Here is a 22541-nt window from a genome sequence, read left to right as displayed (position 1 = left end):
ATATATATATATACATATATATATATATCATATATATGTATATATAAACATAATGTATTCCTCTGACTTGAAATTTTTCTCTTCAAAAATCATTCTAATCCAAACACTTTGCTATTTAGCATAAGTAGTCCTACAAAACCTGGTTCTATGCCAGGAGTCCTTGGGTAGTGCAAATGGTTAATGTTCTTGGCTATTGCCAAAATGTTGGAGGTTTGAGTCCACCAAGAGATGCCTTGGAAGAAAGGCCTGATGATCTACTTCCAAAAAGCTAGCCATTGAAATTCTATGGAGCAGAATTCTATTCTCACACACATGGGTTCACCATAAGTCAGGGACTATTCACTAGCAACTCTGCAAAGGCCTCCAGCATTTGAATACAAGATTGTAATATTACTATAAATATCTTTATACAAATTATCCCCAAATCATAAAGATTACTCCAGTTCATACTTTTCAGGACACTATTAAATACTGTCTTCCTGAATTCAAGAAAGTCATATCTCACAGGGAATTTTTTAATGCACTCTGAAATTTGGTAAATCAAAACTTATTTTAAAATCAAAAGAAGACGTGACTATTTAGAAAGCTAATACCAAGGTAAATTACTTTATAAAAATAAATAATAATAATAATTCTATATTCATGTGTGTGTATGTGTGTGTGTGTGTGTGTATAGGCATTTGTGTGTATGCATCTGTATGTGTGCATATACATACATATATCTCCCATTGGTTAAAGAAAGGAATCCTAATGCTATCTTCATATGACGCCTTTTTCTATGTGTGCATACTCCAGAGTAATGGAGGCATTCGGAGCATGGCCATCTGGCACTTTGGTGAATTACTCAAGGACATGAATCAGTACACATGGATGCTCAATGATGTGGTCTTGGAAGTCTTGGTGCCTCTGATCCTGTTTTTGGGAGATACAGAATTAAGAGTAGTTAGAGTAAGTCCTGCAGTCTTATATTTCTTAGTTTTGTTGAAAATCACAGTGTTTTATGTAACCATGGATAAACACATCCTCACTGACATTCTTCTATGTCACAGGCATGTAAATATACATTAAAAATCTATACCTCACAGTTAAACTGGTCAACATCATATTGGCTCAACGGCAGTAATTACAATTTTGAGATGGTGGTGCTTAGCATCTGCAACAATCTTGTAAGTGACTCTTCAGTTTTTGCTACCATAAGAATTAAAGAAAGAACTTAAAAGACATCCAAAGTGATGAAAGTGTGGTGGGGACAAGGGTTGATCTTGGAGAAAGAATGTAGGGAAAAAAATAACAAATAGGTGATTATAACCAGGGCTAGAGACCACAGAAAAGTGGACTTCTCCACTTCCTCCTCTTTAACATTGATTATCTATCTTGTCTTCTCCTTCCATTAACCCACCTACTTTGCCTTCCTCCAACCCACCTATTTTGAGGTATGGATGGGTATAAAGGTAGGAAGAGTATTTTAGATCACCAAAATGAAAATTGGAATTACTTTGCTACTGCCTTATGAACTGCTCCTCTGGAAAACAGCATAAACTGGAATGATAAAGAAATGGGGATGGAAGAATGCTAACCAAAGTTTGAAAACACAAAGTTCGGTTTGGGAATCATAGAGTAAACAGAATAATACTTGTAAGCAACAGTAAATTTCATACATATAAGTTCTCAAGTTTTAAAACTGGTCCTGATTTTGGGTAAGTAACCAAGTTGTTTTCTTTTGAAGCCTCACTAGATGGAGTAAATGTGCTTTTTAAACATTTAAGGATTTTTTTTTTTTCCTTTTTATTCCTAGTACGTTTCTCACTGGAGATACATTACAGCTTTGATATCTGATACCTTAGGATTTCTGAGGAGCTCCCATGCATATCTGAGGAGAGGGGCAGTTATCTTAACAGGTAAATATAATTCAACATTCATTTCTTAATATGTTTATCTAAAAGAGGCACAAAATCGGGTAGCAGTTGCTCCCTTGAAAAATAAATAAATAAATAATCTTTGTTTATGATAGACAGCACCCATCATGGTGATATCTATGATGACTAGAAGTTAATATATATGATGGAAAGAAGGTTCTATTTTATAATACACAGTGAATATATCTGTATGATTAAATTATTATAAAAATGTATTCAACAGAATGGATTTCAAAATTTTAGATGGTGATCTAACACTTTCTATGATTCTTTTCACCTCTTAATAATCACAACCCAAATTATAAAAATAATATTTTTTTTTTTTTAAAGAGAAAAACAACTAGAAATACAAACACCATCTGTTATTACTTGAATTGAAGAAGAGGCAAGACAGGCTTTAGTATCAGAAGATGGAAGTGCTGCTCTTACAGATTCCTAAAACAGGGAGGCAGTTTTGAAACTGAATGGTTAGAGGCTGGAAAAGTTTAAGGTGCCTAGTAGTGCCTGCTAACCAGAAGGCTGGCGGTTCAAACCCACCAGCCACTCCTCGGAAGGAAGGTTGGGCAATCCTACTTCCATAGTGATACTGCCTCGGAAACCCAAGGAGGGGTCGCTATGAGTCGGGGCCAACTCGATGGCACATAACAACAACAACAACAGTAGTGAAAGCCTAGGAAGCTCTGGTGGCACAGTGCCTAAGGTAATTTGACTGCTAACCAGAAGATTGGCAGTTTAAACTCACCAGTCTCGCTCCATGGAAGGAAGATAGGGCAATCTATTTCCATAGAGATTTACCCAAGGGGGTGTCGTTATGAGTTGGAATTGACTCAATGGCAGTGAGGTTGATCTTTTTCTTTTGAATAGTGAAAGCCTAGAGTGCCTTGAAGATACTACTGTAGGAATTATGAATATCAAAGACAATTCTGATGAGGGCTCAGAAAGAAGTTAGGAGATGTCACAGACAGCAAGAAGCAGTGACAGAAAAGCAGTGGCAGCAGGTGACTGGCACCAGGCAGCACAGGAACCAACTCACAGAGAGCTCTGAGCACATGTGGAGCCCTCCTGATGGAGTGGATTGCCTCCAGGCTTGCCAACCCACAGAGTAAGAGAGATGATCACCTTCAGGCTGAGGTTTACTGGTGGAATGGAGTGCCTCTGGACAGTTATCAGTAGATCTAAAGAATTTTGTAACCCTTAGCAAAGTAAGATAGAAGCTGAGCTGGTCAAGAGATCCCAGGGGTCAAGAGGCCAAGGAACCAGGAAACATATGCTGAAGAGACAAAAAAGCAGAGAAAACAGAACTCCCTCAGTCTCAAAGGGTGGAACTAGGGTCTCTGGATGTCAAAGGGTGGGGCCATATCCTCCTAGATTTCAAAGAGTCAGCTTTTCAACAACTTAGTTCTGGAGTGTGGGGTTGCTATTCATGAGTGCCAGGGAGAGGGGCCCAGATCCACTGCCCAAAACGAAGGATGTGGGATTGCCATTCCAAAGGGACAGAAGAACAGGGCCTTTTGAGGCCAAAGCAGTGGGTTTGTCACTCAGTTGGACTAAGAGAATGGTGCATTCCAAAGATGAGGAAGCAGAGTTGTTGTCCCATTGGGTCAGCAAGACAAAGCTGAAGCCCAGGGGAAAGAAGCCTCCACTCAAAATCCAGAGGGCATGGCTAATACCCAGTCTGGAAGGCAGGCTCATTGCCCAGACGGTCTCAGAGAACAGAGGATTATTTTCAAGCTTGAAAGCCAATGTAAATTTTTCTGCAGGGTTTTAGATTCTTGGTGTTATTATCCTTTCTTTCCCTCAAATTTCCTCTATATGGGATGGAAATGTTTAACTTGTGCCTGCTCCACCATTGTGCTATGGGAACACATAATTTATAATCTAGATTTCACAGGTTCACAGGTGAAGAGGAATTTTATCCAGTATGGAATATACCTAAAGTCTTATCCATATTTGAGTTAGATGACTCAGAAGATTAGATGTTGGATTCAGAGTCAATTTAAGACTTTTGGGATAATCTGATGATGTGTTTTACATATGGCAAGGACATGAATTTTGGGGGTGCAAAGGGTGGAATGTCATAGATTGAATTATATCTCCTCCCGTCCCCCAAATTCATATCAACTTGGCTAGGCCATGATTCTCAGTATTGTGTGGTTGTTTTCCATTTTGTGATTTGATGGAATTATATGTTGCAAATCCTAACCTCTATACATGGAGTAATGGTCCTATCGGGGAGTGAGTTGTCCATTATGTTAATGAGGCAGAAATAGTAAATGTTAATGAAGATTAGGATGGAATGAAGCACCTTGCTCGAGTCACACGTTTTATCTTGCAAGAAGAGTGAAGTGAATAGAGAAGAGGGACCTCAATATCATGAAGAAAGTAGAGCCAGGAGTGGAAGGTGTCTTGTGGACCTTGGTTCCTTGTGTTGATAACCTTCTAGATCAAGGGGAATATTGATGCCAAGACACATGGACATCTCCAAGGGATGTAGGCCCACAGATGTTGAAAGGAGACAAAGACCTCCCCAGAGCCAACAGACAGAGAAAACCTTCCCCTACAGCTGGTACCCTTAATCTAGCCTTCTAAACTGTAAAAGAATAAATTTCTTTGTGGTAAAGCCATCAAGTTGTGGTTTTCTGTTAAAGCATCACTAGATAACTAAGAAACGGTTTTAAACAAAATTTGGACATCTGTAACCACAACTATAAAAGGGGGGAAAGAGCTATCAAACTGAGTAAAGTAGTTTTCTTTCCTTGTGATATCTTCATCAGTTTGATATTAGGGTAATGCTAGCCTCATAGAAGGAGTTAGAAAATGCTCCTTTTTCTTCTGTTTTTTGGAAGAGTTTGTGACAGCTTGGTAGTAAATCTTTTTTAAACGTTTGGTAGAATTCACCAGTGAAGCCAACTGTTCTTAGCCTTTTCCTTTTGGAAAGTTTTGATTATTAAATTAATCTCTTTATTTGTTATAGGTCTGTTCAGATTTTCTACTTGTTCTTGAGTTAATTTTGAAAATTCATATCCTTCTAGAAATTTGTACCTTTCACCTAACTATGTAATTTGTTGGCACACAGTTGTTTTTAGTAATATAATCATTTTGATTTCTGTAAGGTTTATGATTAGAAATTTAAATTCACATTTCTAAGTAGTTCAGAGGTCAAAGAAGAATCCATATTAGAATTTAGGAAATACTTAAACTATAATAAGAAAATATTACACATTAAAATTTGTAGATGCTGGGGAGAGTAAAATGTAAAAGAAAATATTGAAAATAATTAGGTAAACATTTTCTGAAGAGTTAGAAAAGCAATAAGGAAATAATAACATATAAATTAAATAATTAAAATAATAAATAATATCAAAATAAATAAAAATAATGATGAAATAATAGCAAGAGAAATATAAGAAAAGTGACAATAAAGGTAAAAGAAAAAAAAATAGATAACATGTGTAAAATAGAATCAACAAAACCAAATGTAGGTTATCTGAATACACCAATAAAACTGATAAACTTATGGTGACACAGATCAATAAGAATAGATGCAGTATTAGGAATAAAAATAAGAGAAAATAATTATATATGTGGAATATATATTTTCAAAAGAGGAAATACCATGAATAGATGAAACTATCAAATTCTCAGAAATGTACATCACTAAAATAGACTAGAATCAATAGAAAACACAAGCAGATTTATAACTGTCAAATAATTTGGGTTAGTAGAAAATCTTCTCCTCTTCCCCACAAGATAAACACCAAGCCTAAGTGATTTTACGGATGATGTTGTTACATGCCATCAAGGTGGCTCACACTCATACCAACCCTACATACAATAGAACACAACACTGTCTGGTCCTGCACCAGCCTCACAATCCTTGCTATACCTGAGCTGATCATTGCAGTCACCATGTTGATCCATCTTGTTGAGAACCTTCCCCTTTTTCCCTGACCCTCCACTTTACCAAGCATGATATCCTTCTCCCTTCTGACAACATGACCAAAGTAGGTGAGGCAAAGTCTGGCCATTCTCGCTTCCAAGGAGCATTACTGCTATACTTCTTCTAGGACAGATTTTACAGCTAGGTAATGGAAAAACCATTGCTATCTCAGAAGATGCAGGAAAAAAACATAATATTTAAAATCCAAACGAGAAAAACAACCAAACTCACTAACATCAAGTCAGAACCGACTCATAGCGAACCCTCCTTGGGTTTCCAAGATGCTATCACTACAGAAGTAGATTGCCCCAATCCAGTCTTGATTAAACAAACAAACAAAAAAAATCTTGAAAAATGAACTCAAAGGAAAGGGTAAAGTCTTTATCTAGTTACAGGTATAACCAAAAGTCTGTGTTTTTGTTTTTATTGTTGTTGTTATGTGCCATTAAGTCAGACCTGACTCATAGCAACCCCTCATTGGGTTTCTGAGGCGATATCACTATGGAAGTAGATTGCCCAACCTTCCTTCTGAGGAGTGGCTGGTATAAACATTATTCAGTGGTATTCTGAAATTGTCTCTTGCTGATTTATGAAAGCTTGTTGTGGACATCTTTTCCAACTCCATATTCAGTGAAATCACATTGGTAGCTGGAAATGATGGCGTGGATATGAGGTGCTATAAATCAGAGTGTTTGTTTATTGTTCCTTTTGTTTGCTTGGTTGGTTGGTTGGTTTTGAGAACCAGTTACGATATCACAAATGGTACTAGTGATAATATTTTAATATCATGTTTGAAAAAATATGGAACCAGAACTTCCAGTAAGGTGGCAGAACAGGCAGACAAGCTACACAGACCCTTTTCAACAAAGAAAAGATAAAGTAATTGACAGAGAAACAGAAGATAATCCTGGAGACCTGAGCTTTGAAAGGAAGTATACAGAAGTGGAATAGGCACCAACTAGTGGAAGAACCTGAATGAAAACAGTAGAGCTGTGGACTGTCAGCTACTCTGACAACACCAACAGCCTGAATATTTACCTAAATATTCAGGACCTGAGAATTGACCTAAAGATCAGCCCTGGTTGCCAAAGGCTGCAGGGATGACTATGCTAGTGGCTGATGACTAGGAATGGAATCAACAAAGTGGGAGACAACCTGAGCTGTGGGCATCCAGCTGTCTGGAGGGCACAGCCATTTTGATTGTTTACAAACAGTGGCCATTTTGGATATTTAAAGTGACCGAGGACACAGCCATTTTGAAAGTTTACAAGTGGTGGCCATTTTGGATATGTAAAGGGACAGTATTCTCATTTGGATCCAGGGACCCAAGAATAAGCTCTACGTGCCAAAGACAGCAGGGACATATGGTAGGCTGACAACAGGAAAGGAGACTGTAAGTGTATAAGTGCTGCTGACTAGTGAACCGAGGAGCATAGTACCCTGCTTACTTAGATAACATCTAAACAAAAGAAAGAAAATTAAAATCTTGGGAAAATCACTCCAACATACAATTACCAGTTAAATACAAATACAACAATGTCACAATGTCTCAGAGACAAGAGACCATCACCATCCACACAAAGAAGCAGGGTAAAGCAGGAAAAACAAGGGAACAGGGTACAGACCTAGAACACATCCCTGAGGAAGAAGCAGCATTGGAACTCCATGACAAGGAATTTAAAAGAATCATATTTAGATATCTTCAAAGGACTGAGAGACAGATCAAGGAAAACACTGACAAAATTAAGGAAAACACAGACAAAATCCGTGAACAATTTCAGAAGACAATACAAAAACAAAATGACAAATTAATGAAAAATTAGAAATTATACAAAATCTAAGATAGAAATCCAGAAGATTAATACTAAAATTTCAGAAATAGATAACACATTGAACAGGCAAAGGACCAGAACTGAATCAATGGAAGACATAATTAATGAGATTGAAGATAAATATCTGAATACTTCTTTGGAAAAGGATCAATCAGAAAAAAGATCAAAACAAAATGAAGAAAGCCTAAGGTTCACGTGGGATACCAACAAAAGGAATAACTTATGTGTCATTGGAATTCCAGAGTAGTAAGAGAAAAAGAAAACCACTGAGAAAATTGTCCAAGGTTTGTTGGAAAAGAATTTCTTTGATATGATGACAGATGATAATAAATCCATTCAGGAAGTCCAACAAACCCCAAACAGGATAGACCCCAAAAGAAAATCACCAAGACGTATCATCATCAAACTCATCAAAACAAAAGAAAAAGAAAGATTCCTAAAAGCACAGTAAAAACGAAAAGTTACCTACAAAGGACAACCAATAAGACTAAGCTCTGATTTCTCAGCAGAAACCATGCAAGTAAGAAGGCAATGGGATGACATATATAAAACCCTGAAATAGAAAAATTTCCAACCAAGAATTATATACCCAGCAGAATTTTCCCTCAAATATGATGGTGAAAGTAAGAGATTTCCAAATAAGCAGGAATTAAGGGAATTTGTTCAAACCAGACCAACTTTGGGGAGGTCTGGTGGCATAATGCCTAAGGCATTTGACTGCTAACCAGAAGCCTGGCAGTTCAAACCCACCAGGCACTCCTTTGAAGGAAGTTTGGGCAATCTACTTCTGTAGTGATACTGCCTTGGAAACCCAAGGAGGGGTCGCTATGAGTCAGATCCAACTCAATGGCAGTGAGTTTGGTTTTTGAGAGACCAACCTTACAAGAGGTGCTAAAGGGAGTCCTTTGGACAGAGAACCAATAACAGCAAACAACAACTGACAATGACACATGATGACATAACCCAGAAACCAACCCAGTTATGGAAGTATCCAAAGTAAATAAGCCTACAAGATTGTAAACAGGGAACCAAAGACATCAATCAACAAATGAGGACAAAGATAAATGAAACAGAAGGGAAAAACTGTGTAGTTATAGAACTTCTAAATGGTAGGGAATTCAAGACAACTGGAAGATAGAGCAGACTGTTCTACACTTGGGAAGCAAATTATAAATCAGAGGGTAACCTCAAAGAAAAATGATAAACCTTCACATCAAAATAAAAAAGAGGACCAGCACAAATACTTAGCAAATACTAAAACAATAGCAATGAAATGAAGTGATAACATGACCGATAAATAAAACAAGCTTAGCACAGAAAATTACATGGAACAAAGAAATCAGCAACACCCTGAAAAAGGGCATAACACAATGACAGCAACCAATTCCTACTTGTCAATAATTATTGAATATCAATGGATTAAATCCAACACTCAAGAGACAGAGAGTAGCAGACTGGATAAGAAAACATAACTCATCAATATGCTGTCGACAAGAGATATATCTTAGGCAGAAAGACAAAAATAGAGTAAAAATAAAAGGTTGGAAAAAGATATATCAAGCAAATGGCAACCATAAAAGAGCAGGAGTGGAAATATTAATTTCTGATAAAATTGACTTTAAGATAAAAACGATCATAAGAGACAAGGAAGGACATTATTTAATGACTAAAGGATCTATTGAACAAGAGGACAGAACAATAATAAATATCTATGCACCCAATGAAAGAGTCCCAAAATACATAAACCAGACTCTAACAGAACTGAAAAGACAAATAGATGATTCCACAGTAATAGTAGGAAAGTTTAATATACCGCTTTCAATCACAGATAGAACAACTGGAAAGAAACTCAACAAAGACACAGAAGAACTAAACAATACAATCCACCAAGTTGACCTTATAGACATCTATAGAGCACTTCGCCCAACAACAACAGCACAATTTACATTCTTTTGCAGTGCACGTGAAACATTCTCCAGGATAGACCATATGCTAGGCTACAAAGCAAGCTTCAATAAATTTAAAAACACTGAAATACTGTAAAGCATCTTCTCATATCACAATGCTGTAAAATTAGAAATCAACAATAGGGAGATCAACAGAAAAAGAGCAAACACATAGAGAGTGAATAACACCCTCCTTGAAAATGACTGGGTAATAGAAGAAATTAAAAAATTCCTTGAATCAAATGAGAATGAAAACACAACATATTAAAATCTTTGGGACAAAGCAAAAGCAGTGATCAGAGGCCAATTTATAGCAATAAATGCACATATCAAAAAAGAAGAAAGAGCCAAAATCAACACATCTACATCTCCAAGAAGTAGAAAAAGAGCAGAGAAAAAAAAAAAAAAAAAGGCTAAAGTCACCAGAAGAAAAGAAATAATAAATATTCGAGCAGAAATAAATGAAACAGAAAAAAAGACAATAGAAAAAATCAACAAGACTCAAAGTTGGCTTTTTGAAAAGATTAATAAAATTGACAAACCACTGGAAAATTTAATAAAGGAAAAGAGGAAGAGAATACAATAACACAAATGAGAAATGACTTGGGCGACACCACAACACAACCAACAGAAATTAAAAGGATAATAATATGAGAATACTATGAATAACTATACTCTAACAAATTTGAAAATCTAGAAGAAATGGACAAATTTTTACAAACATAATACTTACCTAGAATAATAGAGGCTGAGCTGGAATATTTAAACAGACCCATAACAAAACATGAAATTGAACAAGTCATAAAAACATTACTAAGAAAAAAAAGCCCCAGCCCAGACAGTTTCACTGGCAAATTCTATCAAACATTCAGAGAAGAACTGACAACAATCCTATTCAAACTATTCCAGAATACAAAAAAGGATAGAATCCTCCCAAATTCATTTTATGAAGCAAGCATAACCTTGATAGCAAAACCAGGCAAAGATATCACTCAAAAGAAAAACTATAGACCAATATCCCTCCTATATATGTACATGTAAAAGTCTTCAACAAAATACCAGCCAACAGACTCCAACAGCATATCAAGAAAAATAATACATTATGACCAAGTGGGATTCATACCAGGTGTTCACAGATGGTTGAACATTAGAAAAACAACCAACATCATCCACCACATAAATAAAACAAAGGAAAAGAACCACATGATCATATCAATCAATGCAGAGAAGGTATTTGATAAAATCCAACACCCATTCCTGATCAAAACTCTCAGCAAAATAAGAATAGAAGGGACATTTCTCAACATAATAAAGGGCTTAGGCATATATGCAAAACCAACAGCCAACATTATTCTCAATGGAAAGAGACTGAAACTATTTCCCTTATGAATAGGAATCAGACAAGGATGCTCTTTATCACCACTTCTATTCAACATTGTATTGGAAGTCCTAGCCAGGGCAATAAGGCAAGAAAGGGAAATCAAAGGCATCCAAATTGGTAAGGAAGAATTCAAACTATCGCTATTTGATGATGATATGATCCTATAAATAGAAAACCCAAGAGACTCAGCAAAATAACTACTGGAACTAATTGAGAGATTTAGCATAGCATCAGAATACAAAATCAACATACACAATTCAACTAGATTCCTCTATACCAGCAAAGAGATTCCTGAAAAAGAAATAAAGAAATCAATACCACTTACAATCATTGTTATTGTTATGGGCCATTGAGCCAGACCCAACTTATAGTGACCCCTCCTTGGGTTTCTGAGGCAGTATCACTACGGAAGTAGATTGCCCAACCTTCCTTCCAAGGAGTGGTTGGTGGGTTTGAACCGCCAGCCTTCTGGTTAGCAGTCAAATGCCTTAGGCACTATGCTACCAGACCTCCTTCACTACCAAAAAAATAATAAAATACTTGGGAATAAATCTCCCTAGGGACACAAAAGACCTGTACAAAGAAAACTACAAAACACTACTGCAAGAAACCATAAGATACTACATAAATGAAAGAACATATCATGCTAATGGATAGGATATTTGAACATTGTGAAAATGTCAATACTATCCAAAGCAATCTACACACTGAATGCAATCCTGATCCAGATCCCATCAGCATTCTTTAAGGATATAGAAAAACCAATCACTAATTTTATACGGAAAGGAAAGAGACCTTGGAGAAGCAAAGCACTATTGAAGACAAAAAAGAAGGTAGAAGGTCTCACACTGCCGGATCTCAAAACCTACTATACAGCCACAGTGGTCAAACCAGCCTGGTACCGGTACAATGACAGACACATAGACCAGTGGAACAGAATTGAGAACCAAAAAAATAGACCCATCAACCTATGGTAAGCTGATTTTTGACAAAGGGCTGAAATCCATTACAGGGGGAAGAGATGGTCTCTTTAACAAATGGTGCTGGGAAAACTGGATATCCATTTGCAGAAAAATGAAACAAGATCCGTAACTCACACCATGTGCAAAAACTAACTCCAGATGGATCAAAGACTTAAAGGTGAAACCTAAAACTATAAGGAAAAAAATAGGCACAAGTTTAGGGGTCCTAGTTTATGGCATAAATAGACTGTCAAGCATAACCCAAAATGCACAAACTGCAAAAGAGAAACTAGATTAATGGGACCTTCTGAAAATTAAACTTTTATGTGTTTCAAAAGACTTCTTCAAAAGAGTAAAAAGAGAACGTACAGATTGGGGGGAAATATTTGGCAAGGACTTATCTGACAAGGAATTTATCTCTAAAATTTATAGAAAATTGCAACAGCTCAACAAAAAGACAAATAATACAGTTCAAAAATGAGCAGAAGACATGAATAGACACTTCACCAAGGAGGATATTCAAGTGGCCAACAAACATATGAAGAAATGCTCACAATCATTAACTATCAGAAAGATGCAAATCAAAACAACAGTGTGATACTATCTCACTCCAGCACTGATGACAAAGTTCAATAACACAAAAAATAACAAATGCTGGTGAGGATGTGGAGAGATTGGGAGTCTCACACACTGCTGGTGGGACTGTAAAATGATATAACCACTGTGGAAATCAGCATGGCAATTTCTTAAAAAACTGGAATTAGAAATACCATTTGGCCTAGAAATCCCATGACTAGGTATATATCCTAAAGAAGTGAGAGCCAGGACAAGAACAGGTATGCACACCCATGTTCCTCACAGCACTATTTATAACAGCAAAAAGATGGAAACAACCTAGGTGTCCATCAACAGAAGAATGGATAACCAAACTATGGTAAATACACACAATGGAATACTATGTATCACTAAAGAATAATCACAGCCCAAAGGCACTTGACTGCTGACCAGAAGGCTGGTGGTTCAAATCCACCAGCCACTCCTCAGAAGGAAGGTTGGGCAATCTACGTCCATAGTGATACCACTTTGGAAACCCAAGGAGGGGTCGGTATGAGTCATGTCTGATTTAATGGCACATAACTACAACAACATGGATGAACTTGGAGGACATTATGCTGAATGAAATAAGTTAATCACAGAAAGACAAACATAGTATTAGCTCATTATTGTGAAAAGGCAAGGAAAGGTTTACATACAGAAGGAAGCATTCTTTGTTGGTTACCATGGGGTGGGAGGGAAGGGAAGGAAACACTGGCAAAGGAAAAAAATGCATTGACCCATGCCATTTTAATTTTGTGTATGTCACTGTGCATAAATTATATTTCAATAAAATGTATTTTTTAAAAAAATTAAAATGTCACTAAAAAGACAGGAAAGAAGGAAAAGACCAAAATGCATGTCAGAAGAGTGTCTGAAACTTGCTCTTGAATGTAGAATAGCTACAAAGAATGAAAGAAATGATGAAGTAAAATAGCTGAACAGAAGATTTCAAAGGTCGGCTCAAGAAGACAAAGTAAACTATTATAATGAAATATGCAAAGACCTGGAGCTAGAGTATCAGAAGGAAAAAAAATGGTATTTCTCAATCAGAAAGAACTGAAGAAAAAAATGCAAGCTTCAAGTCGTGATACTGCAGGATTCTGTGGGCAAAATATTGAACAAGCAGGAAGTGTCAAATAAAGATGGAAGGAATAGAGTCACTGTACCAAGATAAAAGAATTTGGTCAACATTCAATCATTTGAGGAGATAGCATATGATGAAGAACTGATGGCACTGAAGGAAAAAATCCAAGCTGCACTGAAGACATTGGCATAAAACAAGTCTCCAGGAACTGATGGAATACCAATTGAGATGTTTCAACAAATGAATGCAATGCTGGAAGTGCTCTCACATCTATGCCAAGAAATTTGGAAGGCACTACCTGAGTAACTGACCAGAAGAGATCCATATTTGTGTCCATTCCAAAGAAAGGTGATCCAATGGAACGTGGAAATTATTGAACAATATCATTAATATCACACACAAGTAAAATTTTACTGAAGATAACTCAAAAATGGCTACAACAGTACATCAACAGAGAACTATCAGAAATTCGAGCCAGAAACAGAAGACATGGAATGAAGAATATTGATTATTTCTGATGTCAGATGGATGTTGGCTGAAAGCAGAGGAAATCAGACAGAAGTTTACCTGCCAGTAGTTTTACTGATTATGAAAAAGCATTTCAATGTGTGAATCATAACATATTATGGATAACATTATGAAGAATGGGAATTTCAGAACACAGAACTGACTCAGAAGGAAACTGTACATAGACTAAGAGGCTGACATTCCAACAGAAGAAGGGGATATTGCATGGTTTACTTTCAGGAAAGGTGTGGGTCAAGGTTATATCCTTTCACCATACTTATTCAATCTGTATGCTGAGCAAATAATCCAAGAAGCTGGATTCTATGAAGAAGAACACAGCATCAGGATTGGAGCAAGACTCATTAATAACCCATGATATGCAGATGACACAACCTTACTTGCTGAAAGTGAAGATGACTTGAAGCACTTAATGATGAATATCAAAGACTACAATCTCCAGTATGGATTATACCTCAACATAAAGAAAATTAAAATCCTCACAAGTAGACCAAGCAGCAACATCACAATAAATGGAGAAAAGACTGAAGTTGTCAATGATTTCATTTTACTAGGATCCACCATCAACACCCCTGGAAGCAGCAGTTAAGAAATCAGATTTTGTATTGCACTGGCAAAATCTGCTGCAAAAGACTTCTTTGAAGTGTTAAGGAGCCATTGCTGATGGCTGATGTCACTTTGAAGACTAAGGTGTGCCTGACCCAAGCTATGGTACTTCCAATCATCTCATATGCATATGAAAGCTGGACAATGAATAAGAAAGACCTAAGAAAAATGGAGGTCTTTGAATTATGGTGATGGCTAAGAATATTGAATATACCATGGACTGCCAAAATAACTCAAACAAATCTCTCTTGGAAGAAGTACAGCCAGAATGCTCCTTAGAAGTGAGGATGGTGATACTTCATCTCATGTACTTTGGACATGTTATCAACAGGGACCAGTTTCTGGAGAAGGACATCATGCCTATGAAGTAGAGTGTGAGCAAAAGAGAAGAAGACCCTCAATGAGATGGACTGACACAGTGGCTGCAACAGTGGGCTCAAACATGGTAACAATTGTGTGGATGGCACAGGACCAGTCAGTGTTTCCTTCTGTGGCACACAGGGTCAGTGTGAGTCACAGGCAACTCAATGGCACCTAACAACAACAGCATTAGAAATTTTCATGAGTTTATTTGTACTTCTATATAATTATTGAAAGAATTATATTAAATCACAAAATTAAACAGAGAAACAAACCAAGTAAGGACACCACCACAACACAAGTTTTTGTTACAACTTTTTCTGTTGTTAGACAGTTCTTAATTTTTAAGCTCATGTTCCACCTGTCAGAGTATCTTGAGCTTTATTATAGTGATACAGTTTTGTGATTTTTATGAGATAATTTTTTGACCCACTAAAATGTATAATATCAGTAAGAGTCAGATAAATTTGCGTTCAGATCTGAGAATGAACACCCACAAGCTTTGTGTGTGACCTTTATCAAATTACTTAGTCTCTGTGAGCTTTACTTTCTTACAAAATAATTGCGAAGTTTAATTGAAATAAAGTTCCCAGAAAAGTATTTGGTCCATAGCAGGTAGTGAGTCCTTTGTAGGGTTTTCTAATGCAATTTGAGATTTGAGATCATTTTTACCTTCTTCTGTTTCTAATTGTTGGTTAAGTTGTTTTAGACCAGTCTCCTCCTAAAAACAACTAGAAAATGTCAAGCTCTCTTTAGAAATAGAAAGATATTGTACATAATACCTGAGGTTTTATTTAAAAACAAAATAACTAGACACAAACATTTTAAAACTATCAAGAAAAAAATATACAATGGAAACAGAATCCAGAGTATCTAATGATTGATGTTATTAGCTATGAACTTTAAAATAAATATGGTTACTACATTCAAAAAAGTTAAATAAAATAATGTAAAGGATAAGTTGGCAGAGAGCAGAAAACTATGAAAAAGAATAAATTGGAACTTCTAGAACTGAGAAGTAGAGTAACTGAGATGCAGAATTCAATGGATGAAATTAGCAGATTACAAGGAACTGCAAAGAGAATGAGATATGTCAGAACAAAATATTCAACCTCAATGTCAAAGTGTTAAGTGATGAAAATGGAAAATACAGACCAAACAAATTAAAACACCACTGCCATTGAGTAAATTCTTACTCAGAGCAATCCTATAGAACAGAGTAGAACTTCCCCATAGGGTTTCCAAGGCTGTAAATCTTTACTGAAACAGATTGTCACATCTTTCTCTTACAGAGTATCTGGTAGGTTTGAACTGTTGATCTTTTGGCTAGCAGCCAAGTGCTTTAACCACTGTGCCCAACAAGAGCTTCTTTGTAAAATATGGAAAAGAGCATAAAATCATATGACATGGCTAAAATTCTAACATTATATATTCTAGAAAGAAAGAGAGGAGAGAATGAGGCAGAAAAAATATTTGAACAGATAATAGCCAAGAATTTTCCAAAACAGAAATAAGATAATAACAAGAAACAAACTATACATTCAGATAAAATAAAACTTTCCAAGTTGGCAGATAAATAATGGTGTATTTAGAGCATCAGAAAAAATTCAGATAAACTATTATAAGTAATAATGAATTTAGCAAGTTTTCTGGATATAAGGTCAACCAATTGGATACTAGCAACAAACAATTAGAAAATTAAAATTTTAAATATGCTATATGTAATAGTACAAACAGCTTGACAGAGTCAGCAGCCAAGCAGGTAAGGCAGGAGTGGGGAGAGCCGCAGGTGGCAGGAAGCAGCGGCAAACACGGCCGGAGGCCAGAACAGGTAGGGGGAAGGCCAGGAATTGAGCAGAGCAGTTGGAACAGCTAAGGGAGACAAACTTGTCTGTTGGTTTGTTGTACTGTGGTGGCTTACATGTAGCTGTGAGGCTGGAGGCTATGCCAGCAGGGGTGCCCATAGTGGACCAGTTTTGGTGGAGCTTCTAGTCTGAGACACATTTGGAAGTAGGAAGAAGTGATCCACTTCTCAAACAATTGACCAGTGAAAACCTTATGAATAGTAGTGAAACACTGTCTGATGATATACTACTGGAAAATTTTATGAATAGCCCTGAAACATTGTCAGATATAGTGCCAGAAGATGAGCCCCTGAGATCAGAAGTCACTCAAAATATGACCAGAAAAGAGCTGCCTCATCAGAGTAGAGCCTACATTATATTATAGATAGAGTTTTCAGGACCTCCATTTGCTGAAGTGGCATGACTCAATATGAGAAGAAACAGCTGCAAACATCCATTAATAATTGGAACATGGAATGTATGAAGTATGAACCTAGGAAAATTGGAGTTGTCAAAAATAAAATGGAACACATAAAGATTAATATCCTAGGCATTAGTCAGCTGAAAATGGACTGTTTTTGGCCATTTTGAATCAGATAACCATATGATCTACTCTGTTGGGAGTAAAAATTGAAGAGGAATGGCATGGCATTCATCATCACAAAGAATGTTTCCAGATCTATCCTGAAGCACAATGTGGTCAGTGACAGAATAGTATCCATATGTCTATAAGGAAAGCCAGTTAATACTACTACTATTCAAATATACACACCAACCACCAAAGCCAAAGACAAGGAAATTGAAGATTTTTACCAACTTCTGCAGTCTGAAATTGACTGTACATGCAATCAAGATGTGCTGATTATCACTGGTGATTGGAATGCAAAAGTTGGAAACAAAGGAAAATCACCAGTAGTTGGAAAATTTGGCCTTGGACATAAAAATAATGCTGGAGATCCCATGATAGAATTTTGTAAGACCAATGACTAATTCATTGCAAACACTTTTTTCAACAACAAAAATGGTGGCTATACACATGGACTTCACCAGATGGAGTACACAGGAATCAGACTGACTACATCTGTGGAAAGAGGCAATGGAGAAGTTCAGTATCTTGGGCCAAAATAAGGCCAAGAGTTGATTGTGAAACAGACCATCAACTGCTCATATGCAAGTTTAAGTTGAAGTTGAAGACAATTAAAACAAGTACACAAGAGCATAAATATGACCCTGATAGTACCCCTCTTGAATTTAGAGACCATTTAAAGAATAGATTTGATGCACTAAACACCAATGACCAAAAATCAGAGGAATTGTGGGATGACATCAAGAATATCATCCATGAAGAAAGCAAAAGGTCATTAAAAAGATAGGAAAAGAAGAAAAGGCAAAATGGATGTCAAAAGATACTCTGAAACCTGCCCTTGAGTGGAGAGTAGCTAAAATAAATGGAAGAAATGACAAGATAAAGGAGCTAAACAGAAGATTTCAATGACCAACTTGAGAAGACAAAGTCAATTATTATAATGAAATGTGCAAAGACATGGAGTTAGAAAGCCAAAAGGGAAGAACATGCTCAGCATTTCTCAAACTGAAGAAAAAATTTAAGGCTCAAGTTGCAATACTGAAAGATTCTTTGACAATATATTGAATGATGCAGGAAACAGCAAAAGAAGATGGAAAGAAGTCACTGTACCAAAAAGAATTGGTCAGTGTTCATCCACTTCAGGAAGTGGCATATGATCAAGAACCAGTGGTATTGAAGGAAGAATTCAAGGCTTCACTGAAGGAAGTCTTAAAAAACAAGGCTCCAGGAATTGACAGGACACATTGAGATGTTTCAACAAACAGATGCTGCACTGGAGGCACTCTCTCATCTGTACCAAGATTTGGAAGAGAACTACCTGGCCAACTGATGGAAAGAGATCCATATCCATACCCATTGCAAAGAAAGGTGATCCCACAGAATGTGGAAATTATAGAACAATATTATTAATATCGAGAGCTCTGATAGCATAGTGCCTAAGGCACTGGACTGCTAACCAGAAGGCTGGCCGTTCAACCCCTCCAGCCACTCCTTGGAAGGAAAGTTGGGCAATCTACTTCCATAGTTACACCACCTCAGAAACCCAAGGAGGGGTCTCTATGAGTCAGGTCCAACTTCACGGCACATAATAACAACATCACTAATATCACACGCAAAATCTTACTGAAAATAATTCAAAAGCAGTTACAGCAGTATACTGACAGAGAACTTCCAGAAATGCAAGCTGGATTCAGAAGAGGATGTGGAGTGAGGGATATCATTGTTGATGTCAGATGGAACTTTGCTAAAAGCAAAGAATACCAGAAGGATGTTTACTTGTGTCTTATTGACTGTACAAAAGTATTCAATTGTGTAGATCATAACAAATTATGGATAACATTGAAAAGAATGGGAATTCTAGAATACCTAATTGTGTTCATGAGGAACTTGTACATAGACCAGTAGGTTGCCTTTCAAACAGAACAAGGGAACACTACATGGTTTAAAATCAAGAAGGGAGTGAGTCAGGGTTGTATCCTTTCACCATACTTATTCAATCTGTATGGTGAACAAATAACCAGAGAAGCTGGAGTACGTGAAGAAGAAAGTGGCATCAGGATTGAAGGAAGACTCATTAACAAACTACGTTATGCAGACAACACAACTTTGCTCACTGAAAGTGGAGATGACTTGAAACACTGATGAAGATTTAAGACTACAGTCTGCAGTTTGGATTACACTTCAATAATAGAAAACAAAAATCCTCACAACGAGACCAGTAAGCAGCATCATGATAAATGGAGAAAAGATTCAAGTTGTCAAACACTTCATATTACTTGTTTCTACAAACAACACCGATGGAAGCAGTAGTCAAGATATCAGACATCACATAGCATTGGACAAATCTGCTGCAAAGGGCCTCTTTCAAGTGCTGAAAAGCAAAGTTACTTCCTTGAAGACTAAGGTGTGCTTGACACAGGCCATGTTATTTTCAGTCACCTCATATGCATGTGAGAGATGGACAATGAAAAAGGAATACCAAAGAAGAGTTGATGCTTTTGAGTTGTGGTGCTGGTGAAGAATGCTGAAAATACCATGGACTGCTAAAAGAACTAATGAATCTCCTGGAAGAGGTGCACCAGAATGCTCCTTGGAAGCAAGAATGGCCAGACTTCATCTCACCTACTTTGGTCATGTTGTAAGAAGGGACTATTCCCTGGAGAAGGATATCATGCTTGGTAAACTTAAGGGTCAGCAAAAAAGAGAAAGGCCCTCAATGAGGTGGATTGACACAGTGGCTGCAACGATAGGCTCAGGTATAGCAAGGATCATGGGGTTGGCACAAGGCCGGGCAGTGTTTCGTTCTGCTGTACACGAGGTCTCTATGAGTCACAGATGTCTTGACAGTACCTAACAACAACAATAATATTATAAAACAATCATCAAACATACAAATATTTCAAAATAAATGTAAGTAAAGATATACAAGACTGATACTCAGAAAACACCGAGAAAAGAAAGCCTCAATATATAGAGGGATACATCATGGTCATGGATTGAAAGACTCAATACTATAGAAATGTCAGTTTTTCTTAAATCAATCTATAAGTTGAATTCAATTGCAAATAAAACCTCACCAGGGTTTCTGTGTGTTTATGTGTTTGAAATTTGAATATTTGTAAAATTTATGTGAAAATATAAAGGTTCAATAATAACCAAGATAATTTGAAGAAGAACCACATGTGGAAGGATTTATAATACTGGATATTAAGACACATCTTACATTAAGACAATATGAAAGTGGCACAATGATAGACAGAATAGAGTCAAGATACAAACTCCCCCACATACGGGCACAATTTATGAGGTAGGTGACCCTGTAAAAAAATAAGGAAGGACAGATTTTTAATCTCTAAATTAAAAAAAAAAGGGGGGGCAGCTTTTAATTACATACACAAAAAACCAAACTCACTGCCGTCCAGTTGGAGCCAACTCATAGTGACCCCTCCTTGGATTTCCAAGGCAGTATCACTACTGAAATAGATTGCCCTACTTTCCTTCTGAGGAGTGGCTGGTGGTTTAAACCACCAGCCTTCTGGTTAGCAGTCAAATGCCTTAGGTACTATGCCACCAGAGTTATGCCATATAACTTCAATTAGAGTGTAGATCTAAGTGAAAAGTAAAACAATAAAGCTTCTAGAAGTAAAGACAGGAGGCTGTCTTTATGACTTTGAATCAGGAAAAGATTTCCTAACCAAAAACCAAACAACAACAACAACAAAAAAAAAAAACCTGTTGTCAGTGAATTGATTCCAGTTCATAGCAACCTGATAGGGCAGAGTAGAACTGCCCCATATGGTCTCCAAGGCTGTAAATCTTTATGGAAGAAGACAGCCACATCTTTCTCCAACAGAGCGGCTAGGAGGTTCAAACTGCTAATCACTTGGTTAGCAGCTGAGTGCTTAACTTTTGTGCCATCAGGGCTCCTTGATTTCTTAACTCCAAGAAAATCAAACCCACTTCCAACAAGTTGATTCCAACTCATAATGACCCCCACTGGGTTTCCAAAGCTATAAATCTTTACCGAAGGAGATTGCCTCATCTTTCTCCCTTGAAGCAACTGGTGGGTTTCAATCAATGACCTTATGGTTAGCAGTCAAATGCCCTGCCCAATACACCATCAGAGCTCCTTTGATTTCCTAATAAATGCAATCATTGCCGTGGAGTCGGATCCCACTCATAGTGACCCCTCCTTGGGTTTCTGAGGCAGTATCACTATGGAAGTAGATTGCCCAACTTCCCTTCCAGGGAGTAGCTGGTGGGTTTGAACTGCCAGCCTTCTGGTTAGCAGTTAAATGCCTTAGGCACTATGCCACTAGAGGTCCCTGATTTCCTAATGTTGTTGTTGTTGTTGTTGTTGTTATGTGCCATGGAGTCGAACCCGACTCTTAGCCACCCTTCCTTGGGTTTCTGAGGCAGTATCACTATGGAAGTAGATTGTCCAAACTTCCTTCCGAGGAGTTGCTGGTGGGCCATAAATGAGAAGATTGGCAAATTGGACTACATTAAATTTAAGAGCTCTGTTCATCAAAATAAGCAAAAATGGTCAACGGTTTGAACACACCAGCCACCCTGCAGGAGAAAGATGATGCACTCTGCTTCCATTAAGATTTATACCCTTGGAAAGTTCTACTCTGTCCTAGAGGATCACTAGGAGACAGAATGAATCCACTTGACAGCAATGGGTTTGGTTTAGTTCATAAAATAAATAAATAAATAGATAGATAGATACATAGATAAAGTTTAGGTTTAGTTACAGATAGGAGAAGACAATGCAAACTGTCATTAAAAATATAAGAAAGGCAGACAACAAATATGAACCCTTTTGCATATACAGTACTGAGTTGTCAGTGAAAGCAAACATGGGTATAGGTACGGATAGATAGGTGAACAAGCTAAACAATTAGGTATGTCTAAATGGAGAGTGTATCCAAGATCATATATAGGGTTGGCAGACAATGG

At 37.1% G+C, this 22541-nt stretch overlaps 1 protein-coding gene across 1 annotated transcript in view; it reads left to right on the top strand.

The window, feature by feature from the left end:
- Nucleotides 1-22541, top strand: part of MROH9 (maestro heat like repeat family member 9) — a 160045-nt gene that overhangs the window by 130216 nt on the left and 7288 nt on the right. The window contains exons 16-18 of the mRNA XM_007937776.1: nucleotides 796-948; nucleotides 1050-1166; nucleotides 1796-1898. Coding sequence (XP_007935967.1) covers nucleotides 796-948; nucleotides 1050-1166; nucleotides 1796-1898 — 373 coding nt within the window. The remainder of the gene's footprint in view (nucleotides 1-795; nucleotides 949-1049; nucleotides 1167-1795; nucleotides 1899-22541) is intronic.

Source organism: Orycteropus afer, unplaced genomic scaffold (genome assembly GCF_000298275.1).
Source record: "Orycteropus afer afer isolate SDZICR_OR568_19922 unplaced genomic scaffold, OryAfe1.0 scaffold00044, whole genome shotgun sequence".
In the NCBI taxonomy this organism is placed as follows: domain Eukaryota; kingdom Metazoa; phylum Chordata; class Mammalia; order Tubulidentata; family Orycteropodidae; genus Orycteropus; species Orycteropus afer.
The sequence above is the reverse complement of the archived record's forward strand: the minus strand, read 5'-3'. Positions and strand labels throughout refer to the sequence as shown.